Source organism: Paroedura picta, chromosome 2, assembly GCF_049243985.1.
Source record: "Paroedura picta isolate Pp20150507F chromosome 2, Ppicta_v3.0, whole genome shotgun sequence".
NCBI lineage: Eukaryota > Metazoa > Chordata > Lepidosauria > Squamata > Gekkonidae > Paroedura > Paroedura picta.
Genome location: NC_135370.1, coordinates 132,058,376 through 132,074,836, shown reverse-complemented (window position 1 = coordinate 132,074,836; position 16,461 = coordinate 132,058,376). Strand labels below are relative to the sequence as shown.

General features: G+C 41.8%; 1 protein-coding gene across 7 annotated transcripts in view; it reads left to right on the top strand.

Moving 5' to 3' along the window:
* Positions 1–13,188, top strand: part of LOC143830368 (MAX gene-associated protein-like) — a 62,919-nt gene extending 49,731 nt beyond the window's left edge. For all 7 annotated transcript variants that reach the window (XM_077322797.1, XM_077322795.1, XM_077322799.1 and 4 more), the window contains 8 exons: positions 1,858–1,982; positions 4,825–4,870; positions 5,657–5,839; positions 5,939–6,050; positions 6,369–6,605; positions 8,324–8,497; positions 8,846–8,998; positions 9,699–13,188. In XM_077322797.1, coding sequence (XP_077178912.1) covers positions 1,858–1,982; positions 4,825–4,870; positions 5,657–5,839; positions 5,939–6,050; positions 6,369–6,605; positions 8,324–8,497; positions 8,846–8,998; positions 9,699–10,939 — 2,271 coding nt within the window. In that variant the 3' untranslated portion in view covers positions 10,940–13,188. The remainder of the gene's footprint in view (positions 1–1,857; positions 1,983–4,824; positions 4,871–5,656; positions 5,840–5,938; positions 6,051–6,368; positions 6,606–8,323; positions 8,498–8,845; positions 8,999–9,698) is intronic.
* Positions 13,189–16,461: the final 3,273 nt, after the last annotated feature.

The following is a 16,461-nucleotide window of genomic DNA, read 5'->3' as shown; positions in this document are numbered from 1 at the left end:
AAGACAGGTCCTGTGGCTGGGTAGAAGGGAGCAGGACCAGGAAGCACGGCTCTCTCATGCCTGGATGGGGTGCAATTAACACCAGCACCGGTTGCCAGAAATTTGGGGGTGACCTTTGAATGCCTCCTTTTCCACAAAGGCTCAGGTCATGAAAGTAGCCCGAATGGCATTTTTTCATCTGCGTCAAGTGCGGCTACTAGTGCCCTACCTGTCCTCTAAACACTTGGCTACGATGATCCATGCAAGTCACTTCCAGATTAGACTTCTGTAACTCGCTCTACACGGGCCTACCCTTCGTTCTGACCCAGAAATTGTAGGTGGTACAAAATGTGTCTGCGCGGGTCCTCACCAGAACATCTTGGAGGGCCCATATTCAGCCAGTGCTACATCATCTGCACTGGTTACCAATCTGTTTCTGAATCAAGTTTCAGGTATTCGTTTTAATGTTTAAGGCTTTATGCAGCCTGGGTCCTATCTATCTACAGGACCGCTTATCCGTTTATTCCCCCCGCAGGACTCTTTGCTCTGTGGGTATGAATTTGCTGGTTGTCCCGGGCCCCAGGAATATACACCTGGCCTCGACCAGGGCCAGGGCTTTTTCAGCCCTGGCCCCAACCAGGTGGAATGAGCTCCAAGAAGAGCTGAGGGCCCTGTTGGAATTGTCAGCTTTCCGCAGGGCCTGTAAGATGGAGCTCTTCCACCAGGCATTTGGTTGAGGCCAGGGCGGTACCTGGTGTTACCATCTGAGGATCTCTAAATTGAGGTTAACTAGGTTCCCCGCTTCCAGTGAGAGTTATTGACCTACTAGTAATCAAGCCCGCTGCGACTAATGCAGCGGGCGCTAGGGCAGGCAGCCCCCGGCAGCCATGCTCTGTGCGGCTGCCGGGGGCTCCCTTGGCCAGCAGCCTGATGCATCGGAGGCGCTTTGCGCCTCCTGACGCGTCAGGGCGCCGGCAAGGAAGCAACTGTGAGCCGCGCTCTGCGCAGCTCGCACTTGCTTCCTTGTTGGAAGGGCAGGAATCGGCTGGGCCAATCGGCAGGCGCTTTGCGGCTGCCGGTTGGCCCGGCCGATGGTCTGTCCAGAGGAAGAGGCCAATCAAGAAGGGGCCAATCACGCTCCGCGCGGCTGCCAGGGGCTCCCTTGGCCAGCAGCCTGACGCGTCAGAGGCGCTTTGCGCCTCCCGACGCGTCAGGGCGCCGGCAAGGAAGCAACTGCGAGCCGCCGGCAAGGAAGCAACTGCTCCGCACGACTGCCGGGGGCTCCCATGCCTAGCGCCCACTGTATTTTAGGTACAGCAGGCTTGATTACTAGTATATATATATATTAATATATATTAATTAATATATATTAATTAACTCCCACCCATTCAGGAAACCCTTCAGGGTTGTCAAGAAACCTTAGGGTTTCATGAAACCCTGGTTGAAAAAGCCAGCTCTAGATTCTCAATGATTTCTGCAGCAAGTAGTTTTTAAAAAAACCACACTCATAGCTCTCAGGTTATCTTCTTGGGACTTGAACATAGGGTTGGGGGGGATTTTACTGGTTTTACCAGGCTTTAACATCTCTAGTTACAATGTAGAGAACACAAATATATTCTGTGGCAGTGGCAATGTGACAGTGAGGCGCACACACACACAAGAGAGACACTGAAAGTGTAACATGTCATCCAGTTCTTGTTTTTATTTGCTATACTAATAATAGGAAAGAAATTGCTGACAATTATATCACCATTTCTTGATTCCCTAGGTTTTTGTGGTGCTTTCTTATTATTTAGTGTTCTAGCTTAAATTTGCTATTAATAGATTGGATCAGAGCTTCTATACAAAATCCTATGTTTGTTTATTATTGTTTTGCAGAATGAAAGTGACTCTAGTGAAGCGGAGGAGAATGTGGACATTGAGACTGTGGAAGAACTTACGGAGAAAATTAATATCGCTCGCCTAAAAGCTTCCGTTGCCCATGCCCTGTTGTCCAAACAACTGTAAGCATTTACACATTTGGTACACATGGGTTTATACTATACTATGGTTTTGTTTGTGCAGTAAATGTATATCCTGCCCCTCATTCAAAATGGTTTTTGGAGCAGCTGTTTTTACTATCATTTTGGCAGTTTGTTGAGGCCGGGGCAGAGTCCCGGTGGGCTTTCCAACTGGTTCCCAAGCTCCATCAGACAGCTCCTGCTCTCATCAGGTTAAGATCAGTGCCCCACCGTGAACAAGGTGGGATTAGAATAGATTTTGCCGCCATTGTGTTGTACTGTGTGAATGGAATTTGACATGGGTAAATATTGGGGTTTTTAGAACTTTTATGATGTAAACCGCCACGAGGCTATGGCGAGCTGCAGTATAGAAATCTAATAATAATTTAAATAAATAAATAAAAGTGCAAAGCTCTAAATTGTACAGAAGAAGGCTATTTCGATTTGTAGAATTATTACAGTAACTTGGCAATCAAGGTGAATGACTTCCAGGTAGAGGGTAGTTTGCTGGTTATTTTTATCCTATGGTAATATCAGGAGCCTTATTTTGTTTATTTTAACTCATTTTTGCTTCACATTTTCACTGAAAAATTGAGGCAGATTATATAATAGCAAAAAAAAAAACCTACTAGAAAAACCATAGCATTAGAAACATTCATTCCAACACCTGTATCACTACAATCACATGCACAAAGCAGGGAAGATGGAATAAATATCAAAAGGATAAAACTGGTAAAAAGAAAAACAAAATAGATTAAAATGACCAAGATGAAATATCTATAATGCTGTTCCATAAAGGCCTGGGAAGATAACATTTTCTACATAGCACCTGAAACCTAATAAATGTGGTTCAAGGTGAATAGCTGTGAGGAGGCATTTCCAAAGACAACAAGCCACAACAGAAAGGCCTGTGTGTTATTCCAATCTTAGCTGCATTTATGCATCTTGATTTTAATGAACCCTTCGTGGCAATGAACCAATTCGCTCACACATACCTCCCCCCATATGTAACACTTGAGGAAGTCTGTTTCAGCATCTCCGAAGAAGTGTGTGTCTACAGGTGCTAGGCTTCCCAGTTCTCACTTTTACTCAGAACTGAAATTTGTTGGCCTTGAAGATGTCACTGGACTTATTTCTCACATCTGTTAACTTTTATATTTGTATTCTCATTTGCTGCTATTCACAGTCTTGCCAACTATTTAATGCAATCTCAGCTATACTTATCATCCAGTTACTTAGGCATCTTGACTCTAGCCCTTCCTGGCAACTAAACACACACACACTCCAGTCTACATGTAAGGCTTGACCAAATCTGTTTCACAGTACCTGAAGAACTGTCCATTCACACAAAAGCTTATATCCAAAATTAAACATAGTTGGTCTTAAAGGTGCTACTGGACCTGAAACTTGTTCTATTGTTTCAGATCAAGACAGCTAGCCAGCTTAATCTAATACAGAATAATATTATCTCATATTCAATCTCAGCTATGAAAAGCCATCCTAAATAACAGTCTTTTCTAAGGGCAGGCAGAAAAGATATCCTCCTTATGCCCGTTGGAAAATCATTCCAGATGGATTTTGCCATTTCTGACAAAGCTTGCAGTGAGGCTGATAAACATTTTACTGTCCTAATAGCACAGCGAGCTAACATTGCTGAGAAGCTGTGTGTAAAAATAATATCACCATTGACTAAATTCCTGTAGTAACAGTCAGCACAATCCTAAACAAGTCTGCTCAGAATTCTACTCAAGTATATTTAGTTGGGAATACTCCCAGGAAAAATTTTTTTTTAGATTTCACCGTAGTATCTTCAACCAACTGACTTGCATAGACAGACTTGAATTCCTGGCTTGCTTTCATGTATTGCAAATCTAATATCAAACTCTAGATCCAGGCTCCTTTAGAAAGCTGAGTTACTCACAGCCACTAGCCACTGAGCTCACTCACAATATTTCAGGGGTTATTTGGGATTGTTATTTGGGAAAAGAAAGGTGAGAAAGTTGCATTCCACAGGCAGAAATCCTTCTGTCCACAGAAACACATTGGTGGATCCAAGGCTAGTTCTGGTTAAAGGATTTTCTCTATGTTGGCAGGGGTCTGTATGAGGAAGTGTGTTTCCACAGGTGGTCCACCTTTATTGGACTGTTGTTGTTGTTATGTGCGAAGTCGTGTCCGACCCATCGCGACCCCATGGACAATGATCCTCCAGGCCTTCCTGTCCTCTACCATTCCCTGGAGTCCATTTAAGTTTGCACCTACTGCTTCAGTGACTCCATCCAGCCACCTCATTCTCTGTCGTCCCCTTCTTCTTTTGCCCTCGATCACTCCCAGCATTAGGCTCTTCTCCAGGGAGTCCTCATGAGGTGGCCAAAGTATTTGAGTTTCATCTTCAGGATCTGGCCTTCTAAAGAGCAGTCAGGGTTGATCTCCTCTATTGGACTGGGACTCAGTAATTCACGTTCAGTTAGCTGTTGGTATGCATATTATAATCAAGACTTTGTAGGAAAAATGAAATGTTTGTTTTCTTTTTGTCCAGCAAGGTAATCTTTCAAGTTTTATTACAGAATATGAGAACGTGATTAGATACTCTTGAAACAAATGGCAGAAAATGTCACACAGTGTTGACAGAGAAAGCTTGAACTTATTTGAGAGATCTGAGGCTTAGAGAAAAATGAATTTGAGTGTTGAATGTATAGGCTAAAATATTTTTTTGCATTGAGTAGCCAGCAATTTGGGGCTTGTTATATTTTGAATCTTTATTAATTTTTAATTACATATTTTATTCTTTGGTTGTCAGGGTAGAAATCCACATAATTAAGATAAAACTCATTTTTCCCCCACCCAGGCATATTCATGACCGTTCAAACAAGGCAATAACAAAGACTCCGAAGGTATATATATGTTTATTCCCTCTACTTTTTATGGTGATTGTTACCCATCCAAAGATGTACTAATCTGTTGTTAGGTTACTCTAAGTGGAGAAATTGATTGCAATAATGGGCGCCACCAAAAACCACTGGCTTGTATCAAGATCTCCTTGTAATTTTAAGTGAGACAGGATGATATTGCTTCTGGACAGTTGTAGGGAACAAAAGTAAACCTGGCTAAATGTTGCAATGAGATGGAAGATAACTCAGCACAAGACTTCCAGTCAATGGCAGCCCCTACCCAGAGTTGCATCTTGTTCTGCACCAAGTTAAAAGAGGGACAGCACATAACACAGGATGCCAAGAGGGCAAATAATATCACTGGAAAGGAGCAGGAAGGCTCTATGAATTTGGCTTTTGCATATAATCAGGGATACCCTGCTGTCTGACAGAGCACTGGAGAAAATCCTCATTGAACCCAGGTGGATTGTATCTATAGTAGACATCTGCTCTTGCACATTCTAGATTTGATTTGTGGAATATTTCTTTTAAAAGTTTGCCCATCATTGCTCTAAGGACTCTGTTCATTTTATGATCGAAAACCTCATCATCCCAACTAAGAGTATCAGCCTGGTTCCTTTATTTTGGACAGCTCTTTAATTACCACCTGCTTTTCCTCTAAGTGTTCATTTCAATTTTGAACTCTGGAACTATGACTATATCCAGGCTTATAGATCTGATTATACAGATCTCTGTGTGTGCTGTATGTTTTAGTTTAAACTGTTGACAAAAAGTTTTTCATATTGATAGCAACCTGAGCTTTCAAGCAAAAAGCCAAAAAATGAAGAAGAAGCCTTTGCTAACTATCGTCAGACACACACGGCAAATGAGCGCCGCCGGCGAAAGGAAATGAGGGGACTCTTTGAAAAACTGGAGGGAACTTTGGGATTGCACATGGTCCCCAAAGTTTCCAAGTGTTTCATCCTCAAACAAGTAAGTATTTTATAACATAGCAGCCCTCACAGGAGACTAAAGCAGTAGAAAAGATTTTTTTTTTGCAGGAATCTAAAAGTGGCTCATTGGTTCTTTCAGGCATTTGAAGAGATTCAAGGCCTTACAGATCAGGCGGATAAACTGATAGGGCAAAAGAACTTGCTGAATCGGAAGCAGGAAACCCTGATTCGTAAAGTATCTTCCCTCTCAGGTGAGATGGCATTCAGAGAAGGGATCAGTAAAGCTGACAGCCCACAGAACAAAGAAACACTAGGTTGTTTCCCAGCATTTGTGAATGTACAGAATGGGGTTTATGTAGAAGTGTGGGGGCTAAGAAGAGCCTGAACTTTTTTGAATGCATTTGAACTTGGACTTTAAAGGGGGTGGGGAGAGGCTATGAAACAATGCACTTTGGTTGTCCTGTAAGCTTTTGTGATTCCTCAAGGCTGTAGAAGTGCATGAACTGAGAGAGGAAGTATTATTATTATAATTATTATAATTATTATAATAATTATTATTATTATTGTAGGTAAAACACAGGAGGTGGTCTTGAAGAAGCTAGAGTATATTTATGCCAAGCAGAAAGCTGTAGAGGCACAAAAGAAGCAACAGGAAGCAAAACCTACGAAGACTGAACGTGCAAAGACTGCTAAATCTTCTGCAGAACCTAGTCCCTCTTCTCTTTTTAGAGAGATAAAACAAGCCACTGTGTCCAGCAAGCGTACAAAACCACTGATACTTGCTAGAAAAAGAAGTCATGCCCCAGGTAGGTTGAAGTAAGAGGACAGTAGTTGGTCATGGCACAAAGGGAAAAACCAAGAATGCTGCTCATTCTTGAAAACACTGTATTGGTGTACATAGAGTATTCCAAGTACAGCCTCATCATTATATTTGTGTTATATTTATAGAGTTCCTCAAGGCAGATTACACAGAGTACATCAATACAATCAACAAAATAGGGCATACAGTAAAGAACGTGATAGGATTTGAATTGTGGAAATCTGGGGCCAACCATAAATCTGTAAAAAAAAAACCTGAAGCAAAGTAGAACATGACATGTTAAACAATGCAAAAATTACATAGTAGGATTTTACTTACAGCAACAGGCAGAATGAACTATACACAGTAGTATAGATCACAGTTCCTACCCCTTTACTAAAGGTCCTGCAGAAGGCCCTGCTCAGAGGAGCAAAGTTGTCATAGGGGGAGAAGCAGTCCTGTAAAACTGAGGGACGAAGGCCATGGTAGCTAATACCTTAAATTAAGCCCATTCACTGATAGGCAGCTTATTATTCATTCATTCATTCATTCATTCATTCATTCATTCATTCAATCTATAGCCCGCCTTATTCCAAAGCTCAAGGTGGGTTACATAAAAGCATACTCCATTAAAACCCCTCCCCTAAAACCAACAACCCCAATCGGGGCATCACGATAGCGAAGTCCCTCCTTACACCCACAGTCAACCATCAGAATGGGTTTGCTCAATGACATAGCACAGCCTGAGGGAGCCCAGTGATCTTAAGAACCCAGCCTCAGCCAAAGATCTGGTGGAAGAGCTTCATTTTACAGGCCCTACAGAATATTGACATTTCCATCAGGTCCCTCTTCTCTCCCAGGAGCTCATTCCTCCAGGGCCAGGGCAGAAAAAGCCCTGTCCTGGGTCGAGGCCAGGAGTATTTATCTGGGGCTAAGGACCTCTTACAGATTGATACCTACAGAGTGAAGAGCTCTGTGGGGGGCATAAGGACACAAGCAATCCTACAGATAGGCAAGGCCCATGCCACAAGGCTCTGAACTGAATCTACAGGGGTCACCTTAACGTCATCAAAAGTTGGGAGCTCGGTATGTTTCAAGATCTCAGCCAGAATTACCTCCTGTCTCTCCAGGGTTTAATTTCAGTTTGTTCACTCTTAGCCATTTAACTACATCAGCTAGGCAGTAATTAAGCACCTCTACTGCATCACAAGGATATGAGGATATATAGAGCTGAATATCATCAGCATATTGGTGATAGCTGACTCCAAAACTATGACTGGTTTGTCCTAAGGGCTTTATGTAGAGATTGAGGGATAAGACTGCACCCTGTGGAAATTCAGATAGGCCCCATATTGAAGAAAAATGGTCTGTCAACAGCAACCCTTTGTGTTCAGGTTGTGAAGAATGATTTAAACCCTAACAACGCATACCTACTTCTGTCTCCAAGCATCTCAACAAGATGGCATCGGCCACTGTATTAAAAAATAGACAATTGCTTGAAAAATCTGAGTGTTGACAAACATTTATTACACAATGTTTTACTGTAGCCTCACCCACATAATATTTTTATGTTATCTTATTGTTTTCCTTTTGGTGCCCTTCATTAAGCTTCATGAGAATTCTTGCACAGCAAGCTGCTGATCAGTGTAGCCTGATAGTGAGATACATACTATTCTTCTCCATACAAACTTCAACATTCCTCTGTCTTGTCTTGTCTTTTTTTAGGGGGGACATCTCCTGTGACACTAACAAATGCTAGCTTAGTAATGACCGCGCAAGGTCAAGTCCTTACATTCAAGAGTCCCCTGATGCCAGGGCAGATTGCTGCCTTGCCCTCCACACTCTTGCAAGCTGATCTCAAATCAGAAGTTGCCAGTAGCAGTGGTATGGTGCAGCAAGGTGAGCCTGTTTAGAAAAGCTGACGATCCTTATAAAATCAAAGTTTTGCAGCTCAATTAAGCTATTTTGTTCTTTATATTGTTGTGTCTGACTTTCAAGCACTATATTTATGAAAAAAATTATTATGAATAAAAATGTATAGTTGATCTTTTTTGACAAAAAGAAACAAGTTAAAATTCAAAATACTTGCACTAGCAAGTATGGCAAATGTACTTGTTACAAGTATAAAAACAAGATGTACATTGCGTCTGTTGCCCTGGGTTAAATTTTATTCATAGAACTGTTCTACTTAATTTTCTTCTCCTTGCTACCATATCTAATATTATGTTAACTGTTTCTGTGAATAAGGTATTACTTCCCTGATGATTCAGTTGCCGGGATCAGCAGTACCAGTACATGTGAAAGGCATCCTCCCTAACCCTACAGTTCCTATTACTTTATCTGCTGTGGCCAGTAGCCCCGCCTCTCCAGTTGTAGAAACTGCTCCAGAGCCCACTATAGGTAAGCTTAAATGACATGCAATAAGAAGAATGCAGATAACTTTCTCAGTTTGCTTAGGGTTCAGCATGTAGTAACTATTGCCCTTTCACTGCAGTATTTTTATTTTATTTATTTTAATTTATTATCAGGCTTATTACCGGCTCGTGGCAGGCGACAACTTGTCTGTATAAAAACCCAATAAAACAATTTGGACATAACAGATTCCTATAAACCATGGTGGTCTTCAAACCCCTACACCCCCCCAAAAAAATCTATATAGAGGAATGGGAAGAGGGAGCATAGATGGTCATGCTGTCGCTCGCCCTCTTAGCACCGGGGGGGGGGGGGGGCAGCAGATCTTCCCCGCCACGCTGGCCTCAGCCATAGACCTGGTGGAAGAGCTCCATCTTGCAGGCCCTGCGGAATGCCAAGAGCTCCCACAGGTCCCTGTGCGGTGTACCATGTCACTGCTGTCAGCCCTTAGTGCTTGAATTGTCTTGCAAATTCACTCATTTATTTGTTTTTGTTTTTTAATTGAAAGTATCTATATCCTTTGCTCTCATATTAGAAAGATCCCCAAGGTGATTACTCGTTTAGCAACCACATTATGTGACAATGAATAGCAGGTTTTATATGCATAACAACATTAGGAGGAGGAGAACAATTTCTAACTACTGTCTCCAGTGGATTCTAATGGATTTTACTTTATTTTGGCTTGCAGAAAATGAAGACTCATTCTTGATGCCAAGGATAGTAAATGTGACATCACTAGCGATAGAAGAAGATAAAAATTTAAACCTGGGTGTAAATGAGAATCCGCATATAACCACAGAGGCCAGTTCCCATGCATCTGAGCCTTCTTTGCCTGCAGCACCTCAGGAAACAAAAAACACTCAGACTGCAGAAAAGGCTGAAGCTTCTTTTGAAAACAAGGGAGAGACTACGGAAACAACAGAACACTTCCCTAGGAAAAAAGTTATTTTCCCACAAATAGTGAATGTCTCCAGCTTAAAAGAATCACCGGAATCTTTTGCAACTGAGCTTTGCATCGAGCAATCGGCTCAAAGCGCGGCAAAAGAAAAGCAGACTGACAGGGGAGGAGGCCGACAACAGTCAAAGGATTCTTTATTCCCAGAGCTGCAGGTTAAGGATGCCAAAACCCTCGGGATAGAAATGGAATTACAGAAAGTAGCCTCTGCGATACAGGAAGCAGCACCAGATTCAAATGACTTAATGGACATAGAGGAAAATGATGACACAGATGAAACTCTTACTTCTCTTCTGAATGAAATTGCATTTCTTAACCAACAGCTGAATGATGATGCTTCGGACGTATCAGAACTCCCCACCTCTCTAAGTTCTTGCTTTTCTCCAGGAGACATGGAGAGTCATAGGGAATCAACTACTGAAGAGGGATCTCCCTTTCAGTTTGGGCCTCTGGGTGGGAACTTCAAGGACTTCTCTATAACTCGAGAGAGTAGCAGTCCTATAACTCCTCTCCTTCTTCACTTAGATGATGATGAATTACCTAATGGTAACAGAAACTCAAAAGAGCTTTCATCTGAATCGGATGCTTTGAAAATCATGTTAAACTCTGAAGCAAAGCAGCCAAATCCTAGTGTCTCAGACGTAAGTGCTAGTGAAAGTGGAAAATGCATGGAACCTTTGCCAACAAAGACCACACATGTGTCACCTCCAATTCTGCAGATGAAAACTAACTTGGAAGCTGGCAATACTGATGCATCGTGGAGACCAATGCCAAAATTGGCACCACTTGGGTTAAAAGCTACAAACTTTTCATTGGACTCCGAAGGGCAGAATGCCAAGGTGATGCCTGTATTGGCACCTGTTACTGCAAAAACTTCATCCACTGAGATAAAAACTGCACAGCCAGTGACTGCTTCAAGTCAGGACAATAAGACAATGCCCACACTGGCACCTGTGGTTACAAAATCAAAATAGTAATGCAACTTTATATTCAAACATTTAATTTGTTTACTTCTCAGAAACTTTCAAAGATAATTTGGGCATGTATTATGCTTTTGACTTCTGGCTTCCTAAGTTAGACCACTTAAATGTGTATGTAGTTCATCAGGCTAGGTTTTCAGACTTGGGAATCCTGATGATTAGGAGTACAAGCCCGGCCAAATAAGTAAAATATGAAGCTTGCCCAATTTTCTGGGTATTTTTTTAGAGCTTGTGAAATGGGGTGATGTTTTAATGAAGAATATTAGATATTTTTAATGTACATTTTCCTGTTTAAACAATGTAGAGCTGTCCCTCCCCCCGCCCCAAATCACTCAGCTCAGCTATTTTATTCTCAATCTCAGAGTTATTCTTAAAAGACATGAAAGAAGATTCAACATGCCATTTTCAGGCAGGTACAGGGAAAGTCTTTTTAACGCCTCTAAAATGCCTAGGGTTTGTTTTTAAAAAGGACTTCAGGGCTGGATAAGGATTGTATATAAATATCATGTTGAATTGAGTCATATTAGAAGAAATCAAAAATTCATTGAAACTGAAAGCAGTCGAACCACACATTCTCCCCCCCCCCCCCCTTTTTAATTGAATAGTTGTAAACTTCATGTTCAGGCCATTGACTGTGAATGGATTTCATGTTGTAAAGCGATTTATATTTTTGTATACAGCTTTTGGGAGGGGAGGATAAGTATGTATGTAAAATAATTAATTTTTCTTATCAAGGAACAATGTAGATGGTTTCCTATGATTACTGTACATAGCAGTTTTTGAGGACTTGTAAAGCATCTGGTTAATCACTGCTGTGGAAATTGTATGAAATCTGAAAATTGCCACATTTTTTCTTTATTGTATTAAGAAATGTAAATCACCGTTTTTGCTTCTCTGAACAGTAAGGGTAAGGTCTCCCAATCATTGTTGTGCTTTTCTTATGTAGAAGGGTTCATCTCCCATCACTGGAGTTGATCCAGCGTGTGGGAAGCAGTCTTCTGCATGAGGGTGGAAAGTAGATCAGTTCTACTTGCTTGTTCTAGTGAAGCTTTGTGCAGTATCCATTAAGCCCCTGCTTCTTTCTACTCACGTGTAGGTTGCTGTGACAGGACAGACATACTTTAAACTTCCTTTGCTTTGTAGTTTTACAGTGTGAAGGAACACTTTAAAGAGAATTTGTTGTCACCTGAAAAACTGATTTGAAATAGTAGAATAACTAAAATTGTTTGGTAGGTTCTGTAGTCTTCCACTGTTGGATACACCTTGTTTGGTGTTGAATCTTTTTTCCCCATACACTCTCCTATGCTTGATGGTAATCAATCAGTGCCTTAGGATTTAGAGAGAAACCTAGCATCTGCATGCTTGGTTAAGATCGAATCCAGTGCATCTATTTCAGTGATCAAATTCAGACACAGGAGTGTCAGCTGCAATTACTTTCTAAATATATAAGACAAATGATACTGTGTATGCTGCAGATGGTTTGGTTTTCTAATTTTCTTTTATGTGCAGTGGCACCAGCAGTATGCTAGAAGCTCCACACTATAATAGATTTGTTCTTTTTCTGCATCTTCTGTCAATCCATCTTGATTTTTTTACTCGCTCCATTCTGTTTGTCTACGAAAACTACATAATTATTGCCTATAGTAGATGATGAATCCATCTGAGAAAGATATCTTACCTTTTGAGGAAGCACTTGAAGGAATTATCTGCATTAGGATTTACCATTGGACAGGGAAGAATGAGAGGAAATCTTCCATTTTAGTAATCACGTCTGGTTTGCAAGTCTCTGCAAAATACTGAACCCTTCCTTCTAAATATTCTGTGGTCAGGTTTCATCCTGCATTTGATTGAATGCTCACTCCCTGTTTTTAGCAGATGAATAAAAGTGCATCCCAAGATGCACAGTTACACTGTCCTTTATTTCAGAAATTATGTATATTCACAAATAAGACTCTGAAATTCAGAGATGGCAATTTATAATCAAGAGATCAATAGAACCACCCTTGAAAAAAGCCCATTTTCATTTAATCAAGATTCCTGTTGACTTTTAATATATCTGTAAATAGGTCAAAATGTTTTTAAGAATATAATGAAATATCAGTTTTGATTTTATTATATATTCTTGCCCTCATTTTCTGTATCCTGAAAAGCTAATATTTTTATAGGCATCTAACCACAAAGTCTATTTCATTGATGTGGGGTGGAGAACCTGTATAATGACAATAAATTGTTTTCAACTAGAAGCTGGCTCTGAAACATTATTTCTTCCTTACCACCTCACTCAAGCTTGGGTTTGAGGGTGAAGAAGCGCCTTTCAACCATAGGAATGGTCAGAAAATTATCCTAGGCCTTCCCCAGGGAAATTCTTCTAGGAATTTCTAGCTGGAACATTTCTGGAGTTTTTTAAGTGTCTTTTCCTTCTCTTAACTACCAGTTGAATACAACAGAAAAACCCAGATTGTCGGCTTCGACCAATTTAGATACTAGAGGTTTTGAGAACTCATCCAAATGGTCCATTCTCTGAATTGTATGGTTACATGCTAAAGGCAGAATGAGGAGTTCCAGGCAACAGCACTTAGTTGCAAGCATAGGAGAAAAGGTGGTCTCCTTTCCAGCAGGCAACACAGGAAGTCTGCTAGATGTTCTAATAGCAGTCTTAAACCTTCAGGAGCAGAGTTGCCTAAGGATGTAGACAAAGGTTTTCTCATACTCTTAAGGGACAAAGCCAGGGTCCTGGCCCCTACCTGGTGGAATGAGTTCCGGAGGAGCTGCAGGCCCAGCGGGAGCTTCCGACTTTTTGCAGGGCCTGCAAAATGGAGCTCTTCCACCAGGTCTATGGTTGAGGCCAGGGTGAAGAGAAGATCTATGGGCCCCCAAAAGAGGAGTACTCCACCACGTTCCATCTGTGGTGGTCAGCTGTTCCCCTGGTCCCCAGCAGGAGTTGGTTGCCGCCATGTTTTTCTGGTAGACTTTTTTAGGGGATTTTTTAGGAATTGAGGATTTACCATTTTATCTGTAATCCGCCACGAGCCAGCTTTGCCAAGAGTGGCGGGCAATAAATTCGATAATAATATTAATACTTAGGGGGCAGGATTCAGACAAGGATAGCCAAAGTTTCTAATCCAGCGAAGATTGATGGACCTCATGCACTCGTTGACAGTACTAGGAACCCACCCATCTGGGGCTCCTTCCCTCTCCACGCCCTCTAGGACATTTGGGAGGGGCAGCAGGTCAATATATATGGTCATGTCACCTGATAAATGTTTAACAAATTTTTAAAAGATATTAAAAACTAATTAACTCTCACCCATTCAGGAAATCCTTTCAGAACTGTCAAGAAACCACAGGTTTTTCCAAAAGCCTGGTTGAGAAAGCCTGGTCTATAGGGTCTGTTCTGATTGACAGCAGCTTAGGGTTTTTTTTTGCCTCACTTTCTATCTGACTCTTAACTGGAACCTTTCTTTCTGTACCTTTGGGTACAGATCGTATCCAAAGGGTATTTGTTAATGGGTCAGCATCCTCTTGGAGAAGATTGACAAGTGGAATGCCCCAGGGATCTCTCCTGGGGCCTGTGTTGTTCAACATATTTGTAAATGATTTGGATGAGGGATTAGAGGGGGTACTTATTAAATTGGCAGACAATACTAAACTGGGATAGAAAACACACCAGAAGTTAGAATCAGGATACAGGGTGATCTTGGCAGGCTAGAAAACTGGGCTATAATGATTAAAATGAATGTTAATAGTGAAAAATGTAAAGTTCTTCATTTAGGTAGGAAAAATCAAATGCATCACTATAGGATGGGTGAGACTTGTCTTGGCAGTAGTATATGTGAAAAGGATCTGGGGTTTTTAGTGGACCACACATTGAACATGAGTCAACAGTGGGACTTAGTGGCTAAAAAGGCAAATGGGATTTTGGGCTGTATCGTGTCCAGATCACGGGAGGTGATGGTACTGCTTTACTCTGCTCTGGTTCAGCCTCACTTGGAGTACTGTGTTCAGTTTGAGGCACCCCAGTTGAAGAGGGATGGAGACAAATTGGAGCGTGTCCAGAGGAGGGCAACAAAGATGGTGAGGGGTTTGGAGACCAAGATGTATGAAGAAAGGTTGGGGGAGCTTGGTCTGTTTAGCCTGGAGAGGGGATCTGATAACCATCTTCAAGTATTTAAAAGGGTGCCATGGAGCAAAGTTGTTCTCTCTTGCCCCAGAGGGATGGACCAGAACCAATGGGATGAAATTCTGAAAGAAATTCAATCTAAACATCTGGAAGAAGTTCCTGACAGAGCGGTTTCACAGTGGAACAGGCTTCCTCTGGAGGTGGTGGGTTCTCCATCTTTGGAAATATTAAAACTGCATAGCCATCTGACAGGCTGATTCTGTGAAAGTTCAAGGAAGAAGAAGAAGAAGAGTTGGTTCTTATATGCCGCTTTTCCCTACCCGAAGGAGGCTCAAAGCGGCTTACAGTCGCCTTCCCTTTCCTCTCCCCACAACAGACACCCTGTGGGGTGGGTGAGGCTGAGAGAGCCCTAATATCACTGGCCGGTCAGAACAGTTTTATCAGTGCTGTGGTGAGCCCAAGGTCACCCAGCTGGCTGCATGTGGAGGAGTGCAGAATCGAACCTGGCATGCCAGATTAGAAGTCCGCACTCCTAACTACTACACCAAACTGGCTCTCTGGAGGTGGCAGGTTACAGTGGATGAGCGATAGGGTTGTGAGTGTCCTGCATAGTGCAGGGGGTTGGACTTGATGACCCAGGAGGTCTCGTTCAACTCTATTATTCTGTGATTCTATGATTCTTAAACTACTGGTTTCCTATGTGAACACTTGAGCTGTTCATAAGTAGACAGTGTTTTGAACATTTAACTCCTCTGATTGCTACCTGCCATCCTTGCCAGTGAGTGAGTGAGCTTCCCCGGCCCTGTACAAGGTTACTCTGATTTAAACCCACAAAGTTCATAGACTAGAGTAACTCTGTGTAGATTTGCATTGCCAGTAGTGTGAGCTACCTTCTGAAGTCTAAAGTCTAAACAGGCTCAAGCTGACCATCTCTTTTTGCTAGTTCTCTCCGTCTCTCTCCTTGTTGTACTCAGTGGTTGCCACTAGGTGGTGGTAGTCACTGCAGATGGGTTTGTGTAATTTGCAGTCTGATGATTGTGCTCTGCTGGTATTTTAGGCATATATACACATCCCCTTCCTACCCCCAAAAGAACTGTCAAAGGACTGTTGATGTTAAATATAAATGCCTTACACAAATGTCTGTATTTCCAAAAACCATCTCATTGTGTTTTGTGCTGCTTCACAGGCAAATAGTATCATGGTTTCCAAGAAATCTGTTTTTCAATGAAATGACTGGTTTTCAAGAAATCTGACCAACTCTCTCTGCCTATTACTCATGGGAGATCCTAATTTTGCAGTCAGGCGTGGAAGATCTGAATCCATGTACTTTGGCTTAAGTGTACTTATAAGGTAGGTGTCAGCAGTTCTAAAACGGTGCATTCTAGACCAGACCTTC